Source organism: Phascolarctos cinereus, unplaced genomic scaffold, assembly GCF_003287225.1.
Source record: "Phascolarctos cinereus isolate Bilbo 61053 unplaced genomic scaffold, phaCin_HiC Scaffold_3;HRSCAF=262, whole genome shotgun sequence".
Lineage (NCBI taxonomy): Eukaryota > Metazoa > Chordata > Mammalia > Diprotodontia > Phascolarctidae > Phascolarctos > Phascolarctos cinereus.
In genome coordinates this window covers 37,070,203-37,096,128 of record NW_027555736.1, presented here as the reverse complement: position 1 = coordinate 37,096,128, position 25,926 = coordinate 37,070,203, and the positions used below count along the sequence as shown (strand labels likewise).

The 25,926-nt window shown below is 44.8% G+C and overlaps 1 protein-coding gene across 1 annotated transcript in view; it reads left to right on the top strand.

Annotated features, from left to right (window-relative positions):
- The window catches only part of OPN4 (opsin 4), a 34,522-nt gene extending 8,858 nt beyond the window's left edge, over positions 1-25,664 (top strand). The window contains 9 exon segments of the mRNA XM_020994724.2: positions 6,969-7,102; positions 8,651-8,854; positions 9,278-9,449; positions 10,170-10,331; positions 12,785-12,892; positions 14,325-14,505; positions 17,453-17,599; positions 18,729-18,764; positions 24,324-25,664. Of these exon segments, the coding sequence (XP_020850383.1) occupies positions 6,969-7,102; positions 8,651-8,854; positions 9,278-9,449; positions 10,170-10,331; positions 12,785-12,892; positions 14,325-14,505; positions 17,453-17,599; positions 18,729-18,764; positions 24,324-24,362 (1,183 nt within the window). The 3' untranslated portion in view covers positions 24,363-25,664.
- The last annotated feature ends 262 nt before the right edge of the window (positions 25,665-25,926 follow it).

Sequence of the window (25,926 nt, the reverse complement as noted above, 5' to 3'; positions counted from 1 at the left end):
GGTGAGGAAGTGGAATCATTGGTTTAGAAAGGAAAGTAATAGTTTATGGTACAGGGGAAAGAGTTATGAACTTGAAGTCCCAGGACCCAAGTTCAAATCCCACATCTCTTACTTGCTTCCTGTCACCTTTAGTCACACCTCTTTGAGACTCGGTTTTCTCATCTGTAAATGAGACTGAACTAGATGATGATACTTCCAGCTCTAAATCAGCAATCATTTTATTTTTAACTTATTACTTATTCTTTTTTCCTTTTTCCTTTTTCCTTTTTTCTTTTCTTTTCTTTCTTTTTTTTTTTTTGGTGAGGCAATTGGGGTTAAATGATTTGCCCAGAGTCACACAGCTAGTGAGTGTTATATGTCTGAGGCTGGATTTGAACTCAGGTCCTCCTGACTCCGGGGCTAGTGCTCTATCCGCTGTGCCACCTAGCTGCCCTTCTCCTGATTCTTTTCACTTCATTTTGCATCAGTTTGTATAGGTCTTGCCACATTTTTGTGAAACCACCCTCCCCTTGTCATTTCTTATAGCACAATAGTGTTCCATCACAACCGTATACCACAACTTGTTCAGCCGTTCCCCAATCGATGAGCAACACCTCAATTTCCAGTTCTTTGCCACCACAAAAATAGCTGCTCTAAATATTTTTGTACATATAGGTCCTTTTCCTTTTCCTTTTTCTTTGATATCTTTGGGATGCAGACCTAGTAGTGGTATTGCTGAGTCAAAATGTATGCACAGTTTTATATCTCTTTAGGCATAGTTTCGAATTGTTTTCCAGGGTGGTTAGACCAAATTACTATTCTGCCAACAGTTCATTAATATGCTTATTTTCCCTCATCCCCTTTATCATTTGTTTCTGATACGTGCGAGGTGGTACCTCAGAGGTGTTTTAATTTGCTTTTCTCTAATCAATAATGACTTAGGGCATTTTTCATATGACTATAGATAACTCTGATTTTCAGAAGAGAAAACTGTCTGTTTATATCCTTTGACAGTTTATCCATTGGGGAATTGCTCTTATTTTTATAAATTTGACTCAGTTCTATACTCAATATATATTTGAGAAATGAGGCCTTTATCAGATACACTTGCCGTAAAAATTTTTTTATATTACTTCATTGTCTATGGTACCTTTTAATAAAATGTAGTTTCCCCAATTATCCCTTTTTTGACATTCAATTATTTCAGTCATATCTTACTCTTTGGGATCTCATTGAGTTTTTTTTGGCAAAGATACTGGAGTAGTTTGCCATTTCCTTCTCCAGATCATTTTACAGATGAGGAATCAAGGCAAACAGATTTAAGTGACTTGCCAAGATCACACAGCTAGTAAGTGTCTGAGGCCAGATTTGAACTCAGAAAGATAAGTCTTCTTGACTCTAGGCCTTCCATTCTATCCATTGTGCCACCTAGCTGACCATATTTATTCCTACTCTACCCTTACTCTTCAGTCCCAGCACAGCCAGACATCCTGGATATCCGGCCAGATGGCAGACCTCTCAGACTAATGGAAGGGCCCTCAGAGGTCATCTGGTCCAACCACTGCAGACCAAGAGTCCCTTCCACATCTCCTGACAAGGAGTCACCGGCCCCTTCACAATAATCTCCAATGAGAGTAACCTTCCGTTGTTTATGGATAGCACTCCCAGCACATATGGCCTTACTTGGGGTTCTATTTTTCCTTGCTCTTGAGAAGGCCTCTCTCCATTGGTACTTCCAGGCAGACCAGGTCAGCAGAATGAGGGCCTTCAGACAACCCTGGAGTCCTGCACAACAGGGAAAAGCAGGTCCCATTGACAGAGAGGACCCATCTGCTCTGCTCCTCTGAACCCTTGGCCTTAGAAATAGGGGACCCTGGGTCATCCAAGGACACTCAGGTAGATGTGGAGATTTTTGGGGTAGACTTGAAAGCTTGTCTCCCATGATACGCATAGGTAGCCACCTTGCTGCTGATCATCCCTTTTGATTAAGTCTATTTTTGCTTTTGCTTTGTCTAATTCATGAATGCTACCCCTGCAGTTTTTTTTTTAGTTCAGCTAAAGCCCATTAGATTCTGCTCCAACCTTTTATTTTAACTCTATGTGTGTCTTTCCATTTCAAGTGTTTCTCTTGTAAATAACATATGAGTAGATTTTGGTTTCTAATCCACTCTTCTAGCTACTTCCATTTTATGGGTTAGTTCATCCCATTCACATTCACAGTTATGATTACTAACAGTGTATTTTCCTCTATCCCATTTTCTTCTGTTTCCTCTTCTCTCTCTTTATTCTGCCCTCCTGGAAAGTCTAGTTTGCTTCTAACCATTGCCTCCCTTAATCGGTCCTCCCTTTTATCATCCCTTCCCCTTTCTCTTGTCCCCTTCACCTCCCATTTCCCTATTGTGTAAGATAGATTTCTATACCCAACTGATTTTGTTTATGTGTTCTTCCCTCTTTGAACTAATTCCAATGAGCAGTGAGGTTCAAGCATTGTCCCCCCCCACAATTTTTCCTTCCATTGTAAAAGCTCTTCCTTGCATGCCTTTGAGGTGAAAAAAGTCGCCATTTTACCTCTCCCTTCCCCCCTTTCCCAGTGCAGCCCTTTCTGACCCCTTAATATTTTTGCAAATCATCCACACAATTGATTCACATCCATGCCCTCTATCTATGTAGACTCCTTTTAACTGCCTTAATAATGATAAAACTTCTTAGAAGTTACATGTATCATCTTCCTATATAGGAATGTAAATAATTTAATTTTATTGAGACCCTTATGTTTACTCTTTCATTAATATCTTTTTATGCTTCTTTAGAGTCTTGTGTTTGAAGGATAATTTTCTATTCAGCTCTGGTCTTTTCATTGGGAATGCTTGGAAGGCCTCTATTTCATTAAAAATCCATTTTTGCCCATGAAAGATTATATTCAGTTTTGCTGGGTAGGTTATTCTTGGTTGTAATCTTTGCTCCTTTGCCTTCTAGAATATCAAATTCCAAGCCCTCCAAAACTTTAACATGGAAGCTGCTAAATATTATGTAATCCTGACTGTGGCTTCATGATATTGTTTCTTTCTGGCTGCTTGCAATATTTTCTCCTTGACCTGGGAGCTCTGGAATATGGGTACAATATTCCTGGGAGTTCTCATTTTGGGATCTTTTTTAGGAAGTGTTCAGTAGATTCTTTCAATTTCTATTTTACCCTCTGGATCTAAGATATCAGGGAAGTTTTCCTTGATAATTTTTTGAGATATGATGTCTTAGCTCTTTTTTTGATCATAGCTTTCAGGTAATTCAATAATTCTTAAATTATCTCTCCTCCATCTGTTTTCCAGGTCAGTTATTTTTCCAGGGAGATATTTCACAATTTCTTCTATTTTTTCATTCTTTTGACTTTGGTTTATTGTTTCTTAATGTCTTATGGAGTTATTAGCTTCCACTTGTCCAATTGTAATTTTTAAGGAATAATTTTCTTCAGTGAGATTTTGTACCTCCTTTTCCATTCAACCAATGCCACTTTCAGCCACTTTCATTGGAATAAATTGTTCTCATTTGCCTGTTCTGCTGAGGGAAGTCTTCACATGTTTGGGGTAATAGTTTAATACGAGAGGCACAAAAATTCACTAAAGCCTGGCTTCAACATTTCCATTACCACCTCCCCTGCTAGCTGGCAGGATTCCTTTCTGTCTACCACCACTAATCTCTCAGCCAGAACATGCCTAACGCTGAAATGGCAGCACTGGTATTATGTCCATGGCTGACTGAAGCATCATTGTCCCCTCTGCGGTCCCCCGGGCAGCTAAGTGTCAGAGTAAATAGAGGACTGCACCTGGAGTCTAGGGGACTTCAGGTTTAACTCCTCTTTCTTGATCCTTACCAGGTGTGAGACCCCATCAAGTCACTTAAACTCTAGGTGCCTCAGTTGCCTCATCTGTAATAGCATTTAAATAAGACTTTAAGGTTTGCAAGGGACTTTGCATATGTTTTCTCATTTAATTCTCACAATAGTCTTGGGCAGTAGGTAGTATTATATCATCTCCATTTTACAGATGAGGAAATTTAGGCTGAAAAAGGTAATGACTTGCCCAGAGTCACACAGCTAGCAAGTGTCTGAGGCTGCCTTTGAGCTCAGGTCTCCCCAAACCCAAGTCCAACGCTCTGTGCGCTGTGCCACCCACATGCTCCCTTGTACCCTTCCTATCATCTGAAAATAGGGATCACAATAGCACCTGCTTCTCAGGATTATTGTGAGGATCAAATAAGAAAATACAGAAAAGTGATTTGCAAATCTTTTTTTTTTTTGGCTAGGCAATGGGGTTGAATGACTTACCCAGGGTCACACAGCTAGAAAGTGTTATGTGTCTGAGGCTGGATTTGAATTCAGGTCCTCCTGAATCCAAGGCTGATGCTCTATCCACCACGCCACCTAGGTGCCCCCTGATTTGCAAATCTTAAAACACTATGAAAATGCTAGCTATTGTCATCATCACCATTGTTATTCCCTCCTCCCTCAAAGGCACTGCCCAATCTCCCCAAGGTCAATAATGCCTGATGATCTGAGAAATCCTTGGCTGGCCCTTCCTAAGGAAGTCTCACACCTCCTGCTGTCCCTCAAAAATGGGAAGGGAAGGGGGCAGACAGGTGGCGCAGTGGATAGAGCTCTGGCCTTGGAGTCAGGAGGACCTGAGTTCAAATTTGGCCTCAGACACTTGACACTTGCTAGCTGTGTGACCCTGGGCAAGTCACTTAACCCCAATTGCCTCACAAAAAAACAAAACAATAAAATAAAATTTAAAAAATGGGGAGAGAAATCATTGTAAGCCCTTTCTGAGTAGCCAGGGGTGGGGTGGGGGGAAATAGTCAAGATAATTTATAAAGGGCTAAGCCCCAACCCTCTCCACCTCCTCCTGTGGCTCCTAAAATCACTCTCCAAAGTTTTGTTCCACTCTAGGCAAGCCTTCTAGCACAAAAGAAGAGGACCCGAGTCAATGCTCTGCACATCTGTTGAGTTGTAAATGCCATGTGTTGATTATATATAGATTTACACGAGTCTATGTTGTACACAATGTCTCTTCCTATAGAATGTAAGCTTGTTGAGGGCAGAAACTCTAACTTTTTTCTTTGAATCTCCAGTACCTAGCAGAGTGGTTGACCCCTTAGTAGGCCTGGAACACTGTGCTGGGAGAGGCAACATGAACATATGTGAGCACATTAAAAATATAAACTCTCTGCCCCTAAGTCACCGGTACAATCAATAGCACCCTTCTGAACATCGGGGTCCTGCCAGGTACCATGCTAGAAAGGGCAGCGAGATGAACTGCTCTCCAAATCTGGTGACCCCACAGGGAGAACAGCTGAGGAGACACTCTCTCACATCCCAAAGCAGCACCTGCCATCCCATCTTACCAACTCAAGGCTGAAATTTTTCAAAAGAAATGTTTACCAAGAAACTTAAGGGAGGGAAAAAAATCAAACCAGGAAACATGGAAATAGACAAGCTGACGGAACATAGTCTCTTTTTGAAAATGTTTTGATTACTATCATTTGTTTTATACTTTACCCACGTTTCCCCCTGTAGTCCTCTGACCCCTGCCCAATCAAGCAATCAACCATCATTTATTAAGCGCCTACCATGTGCTAGGCACTGTACCCAGAGAGCTGTCTCTTATAATAAGGAAGAAAAAAGAGTTCACTAACACTAACCAATATATTACAAAAATCTGCCATGGGCAGTGTTCCACACCCACGGTCTCCCTCCGTAAAGAAGGAGAGAAGGAATGCTCTCATGTCTTATGTCTGAGGCCAAGCTGGGTTATTACAATTTCACAGCATTCAGTTTTGCTGTCCCACTGTCCTTCTACTTTCCTCTTATACTTTTGCAGTCGTTGTGCATATTATTTTCCTAGTTCTGCACTCTTCGCTTTGCATTAGTTTATACAGGTCTTCCTATGCCACCCTGCATTCAGTGTAGTCATTGTTTCTTCCAATGCAATCAACCCTCCTTAGGTTCACATACCACAATTTGTTTAGCTGTTCCCCAATTTATGGGCAGCTACTTTGTTTCCAAGAATACAGGTTTCTTATCTGAATCAATGAGCAAGCATTTACTAATCATCCCTTATGTGCCAGGTGCTAGGGATACAAAGGTAGGAATGAAACAGTCCCTGCCCTCAACAAGCTTATATTCTGTTATTAATGTACGTAGAACCTAACCCATAGATTGGCTCAACTGATATTATTTAGGAAGAGCTGATCAGAAATCCCCACGTTTACATCCTGGGCCGTTGACTTTACTAACTGTTGTGGGTTCTTCCAGGGAATCTCATTCATCTTTCCAAGAGAGTGATAGGTAGTTAGTGGGTCACTGGCTATCCTTGGGTAGAAAGGTCTCCCCACTTAGTAACAATAAGAGTAACAATAATAATTAGCATTTACATAGCACTTAAAGGCTTACATATAGGATCTCATTCAATCCTCACAACAATCCTATGAGACAGGTATTATTTTTTTACCTCCATTTTACAGATGAGGAAACTGAGGTAGATCAAGGTTAAGTGACTTGCCTAGCGTCACACATCTAAATTATGTGTCCAGATCCAATTCTCTACCTACTTCACCGCCCAGCTGCCTCAACTTCCCTAAGTAACCTTAATATAATGATAACTATACCTTGAATGGTGAGTTTCTTTGCCTTCTTCCACTGGGGATACGTTAACCTAGGGTCCATTAACTTGAGTTTTAAAAAATATTTTTATTAAAAAAAATTATATCCAAGTATCATCAAGTTTTTGTTTGTTTGTTTGTTTGTTTTTTGTAAATCCAGTGTGTTATGTTATGCATTTAAAAAATGTCGTTCTGAGAAGAGGTCCACAGGCTTCACTGGACAGGTGGGTCCCTGACCCAAGAAGAGGTGAAGAATTCTGTCTAAGGAGAGGTAAGAGGCCAGTTTTCCACAAAGACCTCCAGTAATCTGCTTTTCAATAACCTGGCCTCCGCAGGAGCCGCAGCCTTCGCACGCCGGCTAACATGTTCATCATTAACCTTGCCGTCAGCGACTTCTTCATGTCCTTCACCCAAGCCCCAGTGGTTTTCGCCAGCAGCCTGTACAAACGCTGGATCTTTGGAGAGAAAGGTAGGGTGGGCTTTTCATGCTTCCTTTGCCTCACTGAGTCAGGTAGAACTGCTGATTAGCACCATTAGGTGTCTGTGGAGTGGGTGGCATCGTGTACGCCTTATGGGAGGGGTACAGAGCAACCTGAAAATCATTTGGGTCACGTCCTCCATTTCTAGATGTACAACCCTACTGCTGATGGCATCACTTCTAGACTCCTCCACCTCATTCCCCCAGCCCTCACAGCCTCATGGGATCACAGATCTGGGGCCAGAAGGGCCATCAGAAACAATCTAGTTAAACCCTCTCATTTTCCAGAGGAGGAAACTGAGTCCCAGGAGGTCATAGGACCATGGAATTAGAGATGGAAGGGAATGCCTCTCTCATTTTACATATCAGTAAACTGAGGCCTAGGGAGGTTAAATGGACCAAAGTCACTTCACCTCTTCTATGAGTTGAACTCAAATTCTCTGACTCCAAATAAAGTGCTATTTCCCCCACCCCATTCTGCCTTCTCTAGGTTCTTACCTCACTCTCCCACCCAACCAGTCCCTCCGCTGTTCCACAAATACAATATATTCATGGTTACTTCTAGGATCACCCCCCTCCTAAAACCCTTTCCCTCTTTTTCCCCCATCTGTTCAAATCCTACCTACCTTTCAGGGCCCAGACCAGGTACTAGCTCCTGATTATCCCAGCCCATTTCAATCCCTTCATGTTCCATATCTCTGAAGCACCTGGAGGCTTTCTCACACACACACACACACACACACACACACACACACACACACACACACACACACCCTAATTATATTGTTCGGATTGCTGGCTGGTGTTTGATTGCAAATTCTTCGAGGCCCTGAATCCTTCACAACATCTGGTATAGGGCAGGGCCCAGGATAGGCGTTCAACAAGGAGACAGGATGGCAGAGTGGAAAGAGCACCTGAACAGGAACCAGAAGCCTAGGATCAGGCCTTAGCTCCACACCTTCCTAGCCACACAAGCCTGAACAAGTGACTGAAGCTTCCCAAGCAGCCCAGCCTCCTGCTCTCACACCTCCTACCTCACAGGGTGTGTGAGGTTCAAATGAGATAGTAATGCAAGCAAACATGAGGTATTTTTATCACTAAGAAAAGTGGCTGAGGGAGTGATGGCGGAGAAACAAGGGAGCCAGAGGGTGGTGAAAAGGAACATTGCTATTTCACTTAGGTACGGTTTATTTTTTAAACTACACTAAGTTTCTTGCATTCAGGAGTCACATTATTAGAGTAGTACCATAGAAAGAGTATTGGTTTTGGAATCAAAGGCCCTGGGTTTGAATTCTTCCCCTGCCACTTGTGTGACCTTGGGCAGGTCATGAACCTCTCTGGGATTCAGTTTCCCCATTGCTGAAATAAAGGAGTTTGACTCAGTGGACTCCAAAGATCTCTTCCAGATCGAAATATGTGATTCTTTGAGCTTTCCTTGTCTCCCCTACAACCTAGCAAGGGTTGTGTAATACTAGATGCATGATCAATGTTATTGATTAATTGATTGGGAATGGGTTTTCTCTGTGCATTTATATGTAGGATGTGAATTTTATGCCTTCTCTGGGGCTCTCTTTGGCATCACCTCCATGATAACGCTGATGGCGATTGCCCTGGACCGGTATTTTGTGATCACGCGCCCTCTGGCCTCTATCGGCATGACATCGAAAAAGAAGACTGGACTCATTCTCCTTGGAGTCTGGCTGTACTCGCTGGCCTGGAGCCTTCCACCTTTCTTTGGATGGAGTTGAGTGTGTTTGCCTGACCCTTTCCTTCCTCGATGGTGTACGCTTTTGGGACATGAAAAGAGGGGTTGGTAGAAGAGGAACAAGAAAAGATCAGCAGGGTAGGCCAGCTAAGCTAGATGATGGGAAAATTTCACCATGATTGGGATTGCTTCCTATTAAAGAACCTTAAGGATATGTAGCCAGTGGGTAAGATTAGTACACTGAGCAGGCCTCTGGTAAAGGGAATGACTTCTGTGGCTTTGTTTGAAGTTGGAAAGGCATCTGGAAGAGGATGAGTCAAGAAGATGACTGGTGAGTGAAGTGTAAGGATAAAAGGGCAGTCCGAGGAACAGCTCTTTGAGGAAGACTCACTTACAGGATGTCTTGTTGTTGAGGCGGATGGAGTTTGTGAAATGGTTTCTTCTTTGGATCCCCTTCCTAGGTGCCTATATTCCTGAGGGGCTGCTCACATCTTGCTCCTGGGATTACACAACCTTCACTCCATCTGTCCGGGCTTACACCATGCTGCTCTTCTGTTTTGTCTTCTTCATTCCCCTGATTGTAATCATCTACTGCTACGTCTTCATCTTTAGGGCCATTCAGGACACCAACAAGTGAGCTTCCTGGGGCAGTCCCTCCCTCCTACCTGCTGGGGAAAGTGGAAGGAGGGACATGTGGCCAGGGCACTGGATTTGGAGTCACAGGGCATGACTTTGAAGCCCCTACCTGTTCTTTCCCACTTATGTGACTTTGAACAAATTCCATAACCTCTTTGGACCTCTGTTTCCTCTTCTGTAAGATGAGAAATTTGGACTCTGACTTTATATACTATGACCTTGTTAGTAATAAGTAAGAAGGCCAGAGATCTAGGCTCTCATTCCTTGATTCATTCATTCTTTGCTCCTTTCTGGCCCTGTTCTTCCATGTAGAAAACCAACAAAACCATCCAAGTCCTATCTATTTCATAGGGATGTTGTGAAGACAAATAGAGCTGGAGACATGGATGTACTCTGGAAATGAAAAGCCTACCTGAGGGATGGTGTTTATGTTGAGTTTTGAGCTGCTCAGACGAAGTTGACGTTTACTGATTAAACCAGATGAGCGTCAGTCTGACATTTTGTAGCTACTGGGGGTGGTTACCTTCTTCCAATGCTCAGAGTCATCTGTCTCCATTCTAATGAATATGACTTTCTTTTTCCAAACAAAGAGTTCACTATTCATCATCACCTACCTCCCCACTCCCTAGTATGCCCACCAATGGCCATTGGGCTGATGTACTAATCCCAAGAGCGATTCTGGGATAAACCACCATGTTCCCATGCTTATTTCCCTAGGGCTGTTCAGAACATTGGATCTAGTGAGACCATGGCATCCCTCAGGCGTTGTCAAAGGATAAAGAATGAATGGAAGATGGCAAAGATCGCTCTGGTGGTCATCCTGCTGTATGTGCTGTCCTGGGCCCCTTATTCAACAGTGGCCCTCGTGGCCTTTGCTGGGTAATTATCTCACCAGAAAATTCCCACAGAGTCAACCTTGCCCCCTTTGCAGAGAGCTTAGGTTGTCTCAGCAGGAAGGGTTGGGCAATCTTCTAATTCAGTATGAGACCCTTCCCGTCCCACTAAATGCTAGGGTATAGATCAAATAAATGATGGGATTCTATGTTTTCTATCACTATCCTGGTACACAGTGTTACCTCCTCTAGAAAATGAATTTACTGAGCAGGGAGCATTTGTAGTATGTTAACTATGGTGTAATGAATAGAATTTTTAGCCTCGCGTTAGGAAGACTGTATTCAAAACCCTCCTCTGACACACACTAGACTGTGTGACCTTGGGCAAGTATCAACTTCTCTGTGCTTTAGTGTGTTCATGTATAGAATGAGGGAGTTGGATGTGATGGGCTCCAAGGCCCTTCTAGTTCTATTATATCTATGATCCTGTGACATAAAAAAGAATTTGAGAGCTATAGTTGGGATTCTGAGGCTATTGTGGGGCTGTGCCTCCTTCCCCAGGCCCTTACCTCTTTTTTTATATTAAACATTTATTAATTTACTTATTTTTAGTTTTCAACATTCATTTCCACAAGATTTTGAGTTCCAAATTTTCTCCCCATCTCGCCCCTACCCCCACCCCAAGATGGCATCCATTCTGAATACCCTTTCCCCTAATCGGCCCTCTCTTCTATCACCCCCCCCCCGTTTATCCTCTTCCCCTTCTATTTTCCTGTAGGGCAGCATAGATTTCTATAGCCCATTGTCTATATATCCCTTACCTCTTTTTAGGCACCAGTAGGCAGCAGGGCATTTGGGACCATTGCAATGAGCAGAGAACTCAATGGAATAAGCACCTTTGTTGGAGATTGGATTAGAGGCAGCTAGGTGGATAGAGCACTGGATATGGAGTTAGGAAGACCCGAATTCAAATCAAGCCTCTGATACTTACTAGCTGTATGACCTGGTCAAGTCGCTTCACCTCTCTTTGCCTCTGTTTCCTCAACTAGAAAATGGGGATAATAACAGCATCTATCTCCAGAGTTTCTGTAATGATAAAATGAGATATTTGTAGACTGCTTTGCAAACTTTAATGTACTATATAAATAGGATAATACAAAAATAAATATATAAATATTATACAATAATGTAGCTATTAGTGATTATTAGCCCAGCTGGGAGCCAGCACATTCCCCAGGAAGACTGCTACCATTACCATTATCCTAATTATCATTATTACTTCATGAAAGCCCTCCTCTAATGCCTTGCCTGGCATGGAGGTGGTCCTGAGTTCCCAAAGACTATTCCAGCAGAGTCCAAGTTGTTTCTGGCAGCTCCTACCAATCCAGAAAAGTTTTGCATATAGACCTAATGACAGACTGAATATCTTGCCCAAGGACTCCCTACACTGGCCGAACACTGACAGACTCATTGCCACCAGGTGATGGATTTTCCTGGACACAGCAATTCATGAAGACCATGCATTTAGGTATAGAACAACTGGGCAGTGGAAGGGGTGCCTGCCTCAGAATTCTTAGTCCTTTGCAAATATTGGAAAGTGTTATTGCTGTTATTACTTAGACCCTTGCTAATGTTGGTCTTTTCTGAGGATGGTCAGAGGAAATTAAGAATACGCAGCAAGAAGGCAATTGCACTGCATAGATACTATTCACATTTTTGTTGTTAAGGCATTTTTCAGTTGTATCCAACTCTTCATGACCCTATTTGAAGTTTTCTTCACAGAGATACTACAGTGGTTTGCCATTTCCTTCTCCATCTCATTTTACAGATGAGGAAACTGAGGCAAACAGGGTTAAGTGACTTGCCCAGAGTCACATAGCTAGTGAGTGTCTAAGACCAGATCTGAACTCAGGAGATGAGTCTTCCTGATTCCAATCTCAGTGCTCTATTTACTGCACCACCTAGCTGCACACTATTCACAAAGTCAAGGTTATTAATCAATGAAATGGGTAACCAAAGACAAGAATGGACTTTTCTGGCCAGGATGTTTTACAAAGAGGACAGTCTCATATGCTTGATGAAGCTAAGTATAACTCTCCCTAAATGCAGGAGTATGAACTACATGACCTTCCAAGGCCCTAGCACAATCCCAAGTGTCAGATGAGTATGCATTAGAAACCATTAATGGTCACCAGAGGAAAGGGGCCTATTTGCTACTGTCATTCCTCCAGCCTCCCTTGCTGATGACCTCCCCTTCCGCCCCCCTAACCCAGATGCACTTCCACTTTCTTGTACTGCTGGTTCTCCTGTACTTCCAGTAAGACAAACCAGAGAGACGAGTTTCGAGGGGATAAGCTGGACATGACAGATACATCTGAATAAATGGGTCTATGCAGGCAATGGATAGGCTCATACCTCAGGGAATGGGGGGTGGAGAGAGTTAGACAAGATATTCCTCTGCCAGCAACATTGGTCTCAGCTCTGGTTTCCCCCACCCAGGTATTCCCACATCCTGACTCCCTATATGAACTCAGTGCCAGCCATCATTGCCAAGGCCTCTGCCATCCACAATCCCATCATTTATGCCATCAGCCACCCCAAGTACAGGTAAGTTCGACAGCTCCCCACCCTCTCCTCCTTACCAGCACTCGCTTATAAGTCATGCTTTATTCTTAACACATTCTGCATGCCTTCCTTTCAGAGTCCCATAGACTCTCTGATCCAGTCCCAAACCGCTGAGGTTTGGTTTACCTGGACAGCTTTCCTTGCACAAATCTATCTTGCCCTGCTTCGTGTGTCCTTAAGGAAAGTCTTAGGCGTAGGGCCATACTGTAAGCTATTAGAGGTGCTAGGCATGGGATGTACCCCTGGGCTAGACAGTCTTTATCCCTGGCTCAGCAATAGCTGTCCTTGTTAGCATCTCCTGGGCCCTTCCCTAGTCTCTTATGGATGCTTATGGAAGAAAGATGTGGAACCCTTGTAGCCAGGGGGCTGACACTCTGGATAAGCACCTGCAAAGGAAACACTCTGAACAGATGAAAGCTCTACATATTTATGAAGGAGCAGCTGAGGAGTGTTGGCAAGGAGAAGCCATTTTTTTCTGCATCCGTTTTTTTTCTTATGGCATTTGCAACTATCTCCCTGGGATGTGGACCCATTTGTCAGGGATGTCAAGGCCAAGGCTTGCTGAGTCAACCGAAGTAGGAGATAGTGAGTTGGGAAAATCCATCCATTTATTATGCTTTTTTTTTTTCCTGAGGAGGCCTAAGAATTTCTTCTTTCCATTTTAGACTCAGTCCTAACAAGATGCTCCCAGAATCATGACTCTTCCTTGTTATTCCAAGGCTTACTTGGAAATTTCAATCATCCAGGGTCTAGAAAATCATGTCCTCATGTAGGCGGCATAGCCAAAACATGGTATATGAGATTTTTTTGGTTTGTTTTTTATCCTGACATTGGTCCATTCCTTTCTTCTAGGGATACTTCTACAGTATTGTGGAAAGAGCACCAAATTTGGGTTTAAGACCAGCCACTTACTAGCCATGTGATTATGTGATTAAACTGTCTGGGCCTCAGTTTCTTCATCTGTAAAATAAAGGGGTTGGCCTAAGGGATTTCTGAGGCCCCTTTCAGCTCCAACATTCTGTGATACTTGCTGAGGTCTCTGCTTTTACCCTGGGAAGGGTAAAAGCCCCTCCTCTGCTGAGGGGGCATCTCAGGATCATAGATATCATAAGGTTTAGAGCAAGAAAGGACCTGAGAGATCACCTAGTCCAGGCCCCTTATTTTATAGATTAAGCCCAGACAATTTAAATGACTTTCCCACAGTCATGTGGGTAGCAAGTATCAGGGACAGGATTTGAACCCAGAGCCACGGCTCTTTTCTGTTACTCTGTGGACACTATGATGCTTTCACAGTCCTAGAGAGGACTGGGGGGAAGGAGAGTGGGGTATCTTTTTCTCACCATTTTAGTGTCTTTCACAGTAGGGAGGCCCAAGATGACACAAAGTGAAACCAGCTGTGTTTCTTCATCACCAGAATGGCCATCGCCCAGAACTTTCCATGCCTTAGGGCCTTGCTTGGTGTAAGGCACCCCCGCACTCCATCCTTCAGTAGTTACCACTTCACCCATCGCTCGACCATGACCAGCCAAGCGTCTGCCATCAGCTGGCAGTCTCGAGGTAGATGCCAGCTATCCTTGGGTTCTGACAGTGAAGTCGTAAGTATTCCTGACGCTCCCTGGGCTAGCTCCCTATGCCGCCTCTGGGGTCCAGTGCTCCCCAAGGTCCTCATAGAGAAGGCGCTCCAGGCAGAGATCTTCACTTCCTACCTCTGGCAGCCCAGGGTGACTCAGGACCCCAAGTCTGCCCAAGAGATGACCTGAGCCACTCAGTGTGTCTAACCCTCCTGGGTGGCAAGCCCTGTGCCAGATGTGAGACAAATCAGATAAAGAGAAAGCAGAGTCTATACACCTCAAAAAGCTCATAAACAGTAGGGGAGTTGAGTCTCACCCATAAAACAATGAGATAACAACAGTACAAGCCAGATTATCAACGATTAGACTGTATGATTCTGGTATTAAGTACTCGTATGTGTTCTTAGGAGGAGGAAATAATATTTAGCACATAGGTCCCATGGAGAAGACCAGATCTCAGCTGGGCCTTGAAAGGTATGTAGAATTTGGATAGGCAGAGAGGAGCAGGGAGCAGCATTAGAAAGAAGGCATGGGATGGAAATGAATGTGGTGGTTGGTATTCAAGACAGTGATGAGAGGACTTTGGCACCTAGAGTCTGTGTAAGGAAGAAGCAAAAGTTAAGGGGGAAGAGGAAGGTCAGGGCTAGAATATGGAAGGCCTTGAATATTAGATTAAATTTTGGAATCTGGAAATTTATGTGACCTAAGTCGAGTTGTTCCCCTAGACTGAAGAGGCAGGGGTACATATTGGGCTGAATCCTTGGGGGTAGTCTCAGGGTAGAAAAGATCCTCCTCCTTCTTCCTCCTTGCCACCCCATTCCAAGCCCGCACCTAGAAATGGGCCAGAACCTAATCAGCCTCAGAAGCAGGAGAACAGGGACCTGAGATAAGTTTTTGGAGACCTTTATCAACATCAGCTTTGGAACTAACTCTATGTTTGACATTTAAAAAAATGTTTTTAGTCTGTATGAGGTCCAGAATGACCTACTACGTTCTGCTCTGGTCAGATAAGACTTGGAGTCTCATGCCTGGTCCTTGGTGCCCCATTTTATTTAAGACTTTTATAAGATGGACACCCTCCAGAGGAGGGTGAGATGTCTCAAGACCTTGCCAGCTGAGAATCAGGTTCAGGAATAAGGCCCGTTTAATTTAGAGAAGAAAAGGCAGAGTGGATATGACCACTGTCTTCAGGTATTTGAGGGACTATTCTGGAGAAGGGAGATTGGATTTCTGTCTTCTAGGGCCAAGGAACTAGGAGTAACTTGTAAAACTAACGGAGAGACTGTTTGAGGCTCAGTGGAAGGAAATGTTTTTAATGAAAGCTATCCAAAAAGTGGGTAGTGAGTTCCCCATCACTGGAGGTTCATGCAAAGACTAGGCCATCACTTGTTGGAGATGCTGTACAGAAGACACGTGCTCAGGTTCAGGTTGGGCTCCAGGCCTCTTAGGGCCATTTTGGGGCACATGATTGGTACACAATTGAATGCTGCATGACTACAGTAGGAAAAATGCCACTTTGCATGTGTATTAGCAGCTTATCCTCTCCAAGTTATTTTTATCCACATCAACTCAATTTAAATTGCAGAGACTCTCCCAGAATTCCTTCTTCAGCACTCATACCCAGTAGGGCAGATACTATCTCCTCCATTTGACAGATGAAGGGAGGAAAGCCAGAGGAATGAACTGGCCTGTCCAAAGTAACATAGCAAGGTCAGAACCAGAACCTGGGTCCTCTGAGCCCTGGTCCAGTACTCTTCCCACGGTACCACGTGGCCTCTGGACTAGCCCATTGAATCATACAATGTGAAAGATCATCTAGTCCGGCCCCATAATTTCACAGAAAAGGAAACTGAGGCCCAGAGGAGACTGACTTGGCCATGGTCATACAGTTAATTGATAGCAGAATAAACACTAAGCTACCAAGGATCAATAAGCAGGTGAACTGGAGTTTCTGGGTTCAGACACAGGTGACATGCAGGGAAAGACCCTGGCCCATCACTGCCTCTTCAAAGGAGGGAGCAAGATGCAGCCGCGAGTCACCTACATTCAGCTTTTATCCACCCAGCGTCCTTCAGACTTCCTTCCTTCCTCAATTCAGTCTCTTCTTCATTTCCAGTTGCTGATAAATTGCTCTGAAAATTTCTTTCATGTGGATTTATCCTTTCAGTCTCCCCCAGTGGAGCCTAAGCTTCTTGAAGGTAGGGACTGTACTTCCTGTCTTATGTGCCCTGGATGGATAGACCTCACACGCAGTGGGGGCTCACCAAAAGTCAGCAGGTGGCAAGCTGACGGTCTCGCCATGTGCCCTGCTCAGGAGCGATACTAGCTCTGGCCTCCAGTCTGTCCACTGGGCCAAGGTCCTAGGCGTGGACAGGGGATTGTGAGCAAGGCAAGGAAACATTTCTGATCAGCTTTAGTCACGGGCCAAGGCAATGACCCGCTAGCCACATTACTGGACTTGCAGGTGTTAGACCCTCTGAGACAGCAAACTCCCTATCCTGCCTCCTGTCCTAACTCCTCCAGGTTGAGCGCACTCACCCATACAACAGATTTACAGACACAGGCACACACACAGACCTTATGCAAACTCAATAAATTCAGACACATGTAGACATGATAAATGTATAGATACACAGAGTTTTGCATACACACACACACATATACACACACTCTCTGTAACAGATTCTGAAACCATAAGGCCTAGGATTTGAATTCTCAAATCTTTCCAGGAAAACCTGGTGAATATTTTAGGGAGCAGCATGGAGAGAGGAAAGCAGGGCTTGGGTTTAGAGGACCATACTAGAAGATATTGTGGCCAAGTGAAAGAAGGGCTGGGCCCCGAGAAAAGGAGAGGTTTCCTTTCTGCTCTTCAAGGGGATACATTTCCTTCCTCCATCAAAGAAATAGAGTGGCTCAGAACCTAAGCATAGAGCCCAGCGTGATGACTTTTCTCTTCATGAGTTCCTCGCAGGGCTGGAACAACATGGAGATGGGTGCTGCAAGCCTGACCGTGAAGAACCAAGATGGGTCCTGCAGGATAGACCAAGACATCATGGAGACGGGAGAGCCGATGGCCACAGCCAAGGCCAAGGGTCGAAGCTGGGAGACTCTGGCCAAGGTGACTGGGGCAGGATGGTAGCTCTAAGGCCATACCCAAACTAGAGAGTGTCCCTGGAGACAGTGTGGGGTAGTATATAGGGTGCCAGATCTGGCTTCAAATCCCACCTTGGACATTTAGTAGCTATATGACTGTAGGTGACCTCTTAATCTCTCTGAGCCTCATTTTTCTTATATATAAAATGGTGGCCTTTAAGGACCTTTCCAGCTCTAATCTAGCATTTGCAATGCTGGGGGCAGGACCAGAAGGAGGGAAAAGGGAAGATGCTGAGCTAAGCAGGGGCCGGGGTGTTACCTGGGCGGCATGTAGGCAGAGCCAGGCTGACGTGGTGGCTGAGCCCACTGACCTCCCTAATTCCAGTGATCAGCTACCTCTCAAGGCCTCAGGCCTTGGCCCCGGATAGACAGGGAGGCAGAGACAGTTGAGTGGGGCAGCAGAAGGAGAGGAAGGGAAGATGAGAGAAGGGAGAACTACTTGTGGAGGAGAGGAAGGTCCAAGTTGTCTTCACTTGGTACCCTTGGCAGGGTCAGTATGGGGAATCTGAGGAGTCAACATCTCCAGCACTCAAGGTGTCTTTTGGCTAAAGCAGGAGGCTCAGGTGTAACTGCTGATCCCCAATCAAGTCCATAATTAATAATAATAATACAATAAAACTACCTGACATTTGTACCAAATGTTAGGGTTTTACAAGCAATTCTCATATAATATCTCACCTGATCTGATTCCCTGAAATTGATAGGGAATGCCTTACTGTTGTTACATTTCTAATTTTACAGATGAGGAAAATGAATCCTAAGGAAGTTAAACAACTTACCCAAAGTCACACAGATAGTGAGTGACAGAACTGGAACATATATAGGCTTAGGTCTTTTGACCCTAGTAGGTCAGTCACTCAGTCAATCAGCATTTATTAAATGCTTACTATGCGCCAATCACTGTCGAGGAAGTATGGGCTTAGTGCATTTCATGATGTTGAATTGGGAGTTTCCAAGTGATGGCCCCTTAGCTCACTGCACCACCATGTCCCCATGGCTCCAGCTGGTCTTGTCATCTTCCTAGGCAATATCACTATAGTGACTCTGGAAGTGTATCAGCTACTAGGCTTTTGACTCTTGTTTTTTGCCTTTAGACCCTGGAAGAGATGGATGACTTATCTCTCTTGGAGGTGAGTGTGGGGGCCCAAACTCTGAAGCCTGAGATGCTGCTCAGTCTGCCCAAACTCTGTCCTGTCCCGAGGTTGGCTTTACCATCCAGGGACAGGAAACTCCAGGCTTGAAGCTATCTACACCTTCCTGGCCCACTCTAGGTCAAGCTGCAGAGGGGTAGCTTACTCCACTCCTTGGGGATAATATGAATAATACCTTGACCAGGAAACCTCATGGTCTCCTGGCCAGGCAGAGCTGGGGGTAGGCCCCTCATTGCCTAATTGTGTATCTTCTCTGTGGGAGAAGACTTGACCACCACCTAAGTTCAGGGGTTTCCCCTACCTTTGGTTTTATATAAATGGCACCAGGAACCATGGGTCTTGAGGAATCCCCTCCACGTTAAGGGAAAAGGGACCACCGATATTGAGATCCAAACAAAAATGTCAACCAGAAGCAGGTCAAGCCAGGAGCCAGACTTCTCAAGAATGTCTAGGTGTCAAGGGTGAGGCTAAACCCAGGGTTGAAACAGAGATTTCATGCCAAGGAGGTTCACTGGGAAGCAGGAGAGGGTCCACCAGGGGTGTGGGGGAAACGATCATTTATCTGACAGCAGACTTGTCTGCCTCTTCAGGCCCCATCTTGCTCTCACATATTGGTATAGGGGCAGGTCAATGAACTTTCTATACCCGCTTCTGATTCAGGGGCACCCGTGAGGCTATGGGTTCAGAGAAATACGACTTTTAATTTTCATAAATTCACATAGCACAACCACAAAAGTGTTCCTGTAATAGAGCGGAAGAATTGGAACACCCAGTCCCGAGTTTAGTAAGGAATGCCAGGCAGGCTTCAGGCCTCATGCTCCTACTCACAAACTCAATAGGAGTAGAGACTGAGGTGGGTGAACCTTCACTAAATAGTAACCACAGCTCCGTGGCCCCAGGAAAGGGCTGGGATTATGGAGAAGGTTCCAGCTGCCCAGCTGGCTGGCTCCCAACATAGCCACTGAAGGCCTTGGACCATTAAAGGCTTGGATTGAGAAGCTCTCAGGAGGCTCTGTGACTCTGGGGAGTCTGGCGGAAATATTTAAAGACCTAAGCTTTTCCCCTCACCCCCCATGGGCCCAGAGCACAATGGGAAAATGTTTAAAGGGTCTAAGCCTGGGCCTTCGGCTTATATCACAGACTTATAGTACGGGTTCTTAACCCAGGATCCAAGCTTTTAAAGAATATTTTGATATAATATTTCAATAGAAGTGGTTTCTTTTATGATCCCATGTATTTTAGTTGATGCATTTCAAAACCTGATTCTGGAAAGGGGTCCATAGACTTCACCAGCCTGACCTAGGGGTCTAGGACTCGTGAAAAGACACCCTGCTCTCCAGGTAGAAGGAACCTCAGAGGTCAATCCCCCTCATCTTAAGGTCCAGAGAGGTTATGTGACAACACAAGGCCATATAGGTGATAAATGTCAGAGACAGGATTAGAACCCAGGACCTTTGGACTCCAGAGCCAGTGTGTTTAATACTGTGCCACACTAAAACAATCAGATACCTCAGGGCCCTTGCTTCTCTTCACGGAACTGGTCTAGCAGGCTTTTGCTTTCTGACCTAAGGCTTTTACCATTTTACTATTTTGGGAATTGTCCTAATCATTAAACATCACCCCATAGCTCCTGAGCCAGCCCTGCTTTGGGGGTTCAGAGATCTACTGTACCACACCCCAGTTACCCACTCCCCTTTCTCTGCCCCAGCCATGTTTTGCTATGAGCAGTCATTCTCCCTTTTCCCATTCTATCACCTGCCTTCAGCCTCTCTGGACCACAGGAGTACATTCTCTTGGGTTTATTTACTAGGAAAAAGAGAATATACAAATTCAGAAATATAATACCAGGCTCAGGTCATCAGAGAGGCATATGAAAGGGAACTACCCTGGTCCAGACAGAGTGGCACCTATACTTGCTAACTTAATCCTTTCCTATAGTTCCACAAGCCTGGTGGGGCTCACACCATTCTTATCAGAGCAGGAACCCCAAGCCATAATACCTGGTGCCCTTCTGATGCCATATGAGCATGGTACTCCCCTCTACACCTTCCACAGTTTGGGGATTCACCCATCTCTACTCCTTGGATGGAGCCCATAGGGCCAGTCACTCTCCTAGGCTCACTATCCAGTAATCAGGAAGCCTACTGATTGAATAGTGGCTGGTAAATGTTCTGTCTTACTACTGGTAGCTAATCGCTTAGTTAAGTAAATATCCCTCCTTCTTCTGCCCTAAAAGGGGAATGAGCAATTTCACATAACTTTCCAGGTCACTTCATATACAGAATAATTTTGCCCTCTACAGGTCACCCCAAATTAAAAATAGGTATCCCTTTCCTTACAAGTCACCCAAGTGAGTTTTTGTTTCTTCCCTTTCTGGACCCTCCTCTCCAGGGTAGCAATAGCTTCCTAATGTTCTGGTTCACTCGATCTCCTTTTCAGGGGTCTAGTGTCCTCCTAAGTCTGGTTTTATTCACTCCCCTACCAGTCCCTAGACATGAAGGACTCCCTGCCTCTCCTGACACCTTTTCCCACTCTCTGGGGAAGTTTCCCACCAAACTCCCCCAGTATCTGTGTTTAAAAACAAAAAACAACTTTGGCTAAATGGGATAATTTTTACAGGCCAATCTATTTACATTTTAATGGGGGTAAGAGTGGGAAAGAGGAAAGCTAGGGCTGGAGACAAAGCCCTACCTCGCCAAGGAGGGACACAAAGGGTGGGATTTCCAGCCCTGCAACAGGTGGCAGGCAGGCAGGGGGCTGTTTTGAGCAGGGAGACCTTCTCAGTTCCCCCTATCACACCCCAGAGGTCAGCCTGGCCAAGTGGGAAGGGCCAGCCCTTCTCGTTCTCCCAGTTCTCCAGTTATTTTTCTTTGTTGTTATTCTGCCTCGTGCCTTAAGAGAGCTCAGCTGCTTAGCTGGGCTCTGGGTCTCCATCGAGCCAATTCCCTTCCTGGTACATATAGACAGTGCACAGGTTATGTTTTGTATAGGTTTATCTGTACATAAATGTAAGTGGATTTATAATTGGTGTTAGGTTGTGCGTGTACGTTATTGTGTTATAAAGACAAAACAAAACAAAAAAAACAAACCAAGGAGGGAAACCATGATTTCAAAGCACAAGTTAGGACTGATGCTTGCTAGCTATGTGCCTCTGAGCAAGTCACTTGACCCTACTGAGCCTCAGTTTCCTTAACTATAAAATGGAGTTAATAATGCCTAAAATCCCTACCTTGCCAGCTCTTTGTGAGGGTCAGACAAGCTTATACACACACACACACACACACACACACACACGTACACACACACACATTTTGGGGTGGGGAGAGGGCAAGAGGGGTTGGGCACACAGAGAAAGAAGTACAAATGGTATATCTATTCTTTGAGCATACCCTTTAAAGCACTGTGTGACTCTGAATGCTCATTACCCGTGCCTGTCTGAGCACAGGCACGGCACACATGAGGTGACCAGATCTAAGACTGTGTGTTGGACTGGGGGTGGGGGTCTTTGCCAATGTCCTTACTGTGCAAGACTGTAGGGTGATTGGGCGCCTGCATGTGTGAATCTCACTCTCCTGGTGTTCGGCATGTCACAAAAAATACTTGGCTCCTATAAAAAGAACCACAGCTGTCAACCTTCATCTGCTCAGTGAGAGAATGGGACATGGATCAGAGCTAGAGAAGAATGTATTCTGGGCCACTTGAGATGTCTTGTACACAGATCTTCTGACACCAGGCACCCTTCTTTAGAGGTAGACCCCCTCCCCATCCCCTCTGATCGTCCATGTGCCAAGCTCAGTGATCCGAGATCCAGAGGATGCAGGTTCTAATCCTGACTCGGCTCCTTACTGTCCATGTGAGTTTGGGCAACAATACTAATAGCTAATTGTTAACATGAAGGTTTGCCAAGCACTTGGAGTTCGTAATCAGCTTGTTCCTAAGTGCTATTATTATCCCCATTTTAGAGATAAAGAAACTAAGGGAAACAGAGGTCACTTGCCCAGGGTTGCACAGTTGGTTGGTAAATGTCCGAGGACAGTCTCAGACTCCAGCCCTTCTTCCAGCCTTCCTGATTCTGGGTCCAGGGCTCTATCCTTTGTACCACCTAGCTGCCTAAGTCCGTTAACCACTCTGGGCCTCAGTTTTCTCATTTGTAATATAAGGGTGTTGGAATAGATCTCCTCTAAGGACCCTTCCAGCTCTAATTCTGTGGACCTATGATCCCTTTCAAGAAGCCGTGCCAGTCTTTTGCCCATCAGTTTCTTCTTCTGCCTCTGCGATTCTGGCTAAAGAAAGAGGAGTATAGAGGTATAGGGTATTCAGAAAAGCAAAGACCCCTAGTGCTGAAGGGTCCATCATCTGACCTGTGTGGTGGTCTTGCCCCTACTTGGGGCATGAATGAATTCCTCCCCTCCCCCACCCCTACTGCCCAGCATGTTCAACACGTTCTCATCTAGCTTCTGCTTGGAGCCTTCTGGTAAGAAGGCCCTCACTGACAGCCTTACAAGGCCACCCATTCTCCCTTGGATAGCACCAATGGTTAGCAAGGTTTCCCTTCCATTGAGCCAAAATCAGCCTTTCTGTAGCTTATCCCCAGTGGTCCCTGTTCTGCCCTCTGAGGCCAAGAAAAACAGGTCTAATCCCCTTTTCCATGACATACCTTCTCGTATTTGAAATCAGCCACCATGCTCCCTCGAGGTCTTCAGGCTAACGACTCCCAGCTTTTTCAACTGATCCTGTCCTGGCTGGGTTTCTGGTCCCTTCAGAATCCTGGCCACCCTCCTCAGGACACACTCTAGTTTGTCAACGTCCTTCCTAAAATGTGGTGCTTCGAACTGAACACAGGACCTCAGATGTGGTCTGATGAAGGTAGAGGAGAGAAGGACCATTGCCTCCTCTTCCCAAGGGTTCTAAACCTTCTCTGTGTCATGGACCCCAATGGCAGTGTGGTAAGGCCTATAGATCCATTCTCAGATTACAGTTTTCGAATGCACAGAATAAGCTATGTGGGATTACAAAGGAAGCTAATTATACTGAAATATAGTTATCAAGATATATATATTTTAAAACAAAGTTCATAGACCCTGGGTTAAGAATCATTAGAAGTTGTAGACATTATATGTTTGCTGATGCAATCCAAGGTTCCCTCAGCTTTTTGGCAGCCAATGTACACTAATGACTTTATCTTTCAAACAATAGCCTTCACTTTTAAAATTTACACATTCCTTGCAAACATTATCTCACTGGAGCCTGATAACCTTGCAAGGTAGGCATAGCATGTATTATTATGCATATTTCTCAGATAAGGAAAGTGAGGTCAAGAGAGATTACTTGACTTACCCAATGTCACACAACTAAGGCTGGCTTGGCCTCAAAGGCCGATAAAGGAGGCCAGACTTTCTAGCCTTACCTTTCACCCACAGGGGTCCAGGAATCCCAGCAGATCTGCTTCTGAAGACCTGAGTCCTTCCCTTTAGGGCAAGGGGCCAGGCCTCCCGTGGATCTTCCTTCCTGACAAATCTGTGCTGTTTATTTTCACAGACAGGGACCCTTCTCCCCAGCCTGGATCTTCAAATATAAATACAATTCTGCAGCCTGCCCAGAGGCCACTCACCACTCTGTGCTTTTGGCTATGTGTCTACTTCTTCACACTCATATCATGAAAATGGAAATCAGCTTTAGATGTTGCTGCAAAGTGTCTGGTGCCCTATTATGATTCTGCAGCCCTCTACCTGCAGGGACAAGGCCCTCCTTTCCTCTCTAGAACATGACAGTCAAGCCCTGCTCTTCCAAGCAATATTCAACCCCACCCCCACCCTCAGTATTTCCAGGGCAACAGAAAAACTGGGACATGGTTTGACCAGCTGCTCCCAAGTGCAGTTTCTTTATGTTACCACTCACTGGTAGTTTGCTGTTGTTTTGTATCCTTTTGAAAATAAGCTGTTAAAAAAAAAAGAAGTAGTGACCACCCGATAAAAGCATAGGGATTTGGTCTGGGGTCTTTGACTCATGCCAAGATTATTTGAAATACTGTAATCTTGTTTTCTCTCCATTTTCCCTCCATGACTAAACAGGCCTCACAGTTGACAGGGTAACAAGGATGCACCAGCCCTATGTACGTGTGGTTGGCTTCCATTATAATCTCTTTACATTTATCTGAGGTTTCTCTGATTCTAATTCATGTTTCATGAAAAAAGTCCCCACGTGTAAAATGGAAGCACTCACTATTGTTCTGTTTTGCCAGTGGGATGGTGTTGGATGGACAGTTGGGATTTCATTGGCATAGAGAACTTCCAGGTGAGGAAATTCCCTCTACCAAGTCTGTTCACCATTCTCTGTGACTAGAGTTGCTGCCCTAGAGCAGAGGTGCTTTATACATGGCTGGCAGCCTGCAAAACTCCTGAGTGAAGCCAGAACAAAATTAAAATACACCTGGGTAATCTGAAAAAAAAATAACCCAAATAAATAAAAATGCAATAGAACATAGATAATGTTAATATGTGGTTTTCAAAGTCAATATGCAGGCAGCAGGCATCAGTTTGTAGGGCTTCCTGCCCAGAGCTCCCCAGGCCAGCTCATTAGTCACCGAGCCATGATGCCTCTCTGGATGGAGATGCAGAAACAACAGGAAGACAGCCAAGGTCAGAGTAGTTGTAATCATCATCTTGGTTTAGAAGAACAGAGAATAGAGTTCATTCCTGCCCGTTTGTCCCATCAGAAAGGTGGGGAACTACAGGAGCAGAATACTACATTCAGTGTCAGATATGGTCATTTTTCATCAATTGGTTTTGCTTAACTGTGTGTATATGTGTGTTATTATTGTTACAAGGGAGGGTTAAATGTGGGGGGAGGGGATATCAGGAGATAACTAGTGTAGAGAATCAAAAGCATCAATAAAACTTAAAAAAAAAACCACCTACCTGTCTGAGTCTTAAGCCCTACCTCACTCTTGGCCCCCTGCTTTTCTCTTTCCCCCTTTTGTCCCTGTTTTGGCTCCTGCCTTGAGCTCTTGGATGCATGCCGGACTCTGACAGCGGGTCTGAGCACAGCTGAGTCGACTCTAGAGAGAAGAAAGTCTTCTTCGCCTGATTTCACTGGCGGGCACGTTGGGAAGGGGAAGAAAGAGTGAGGCCCTGCCTTCCCT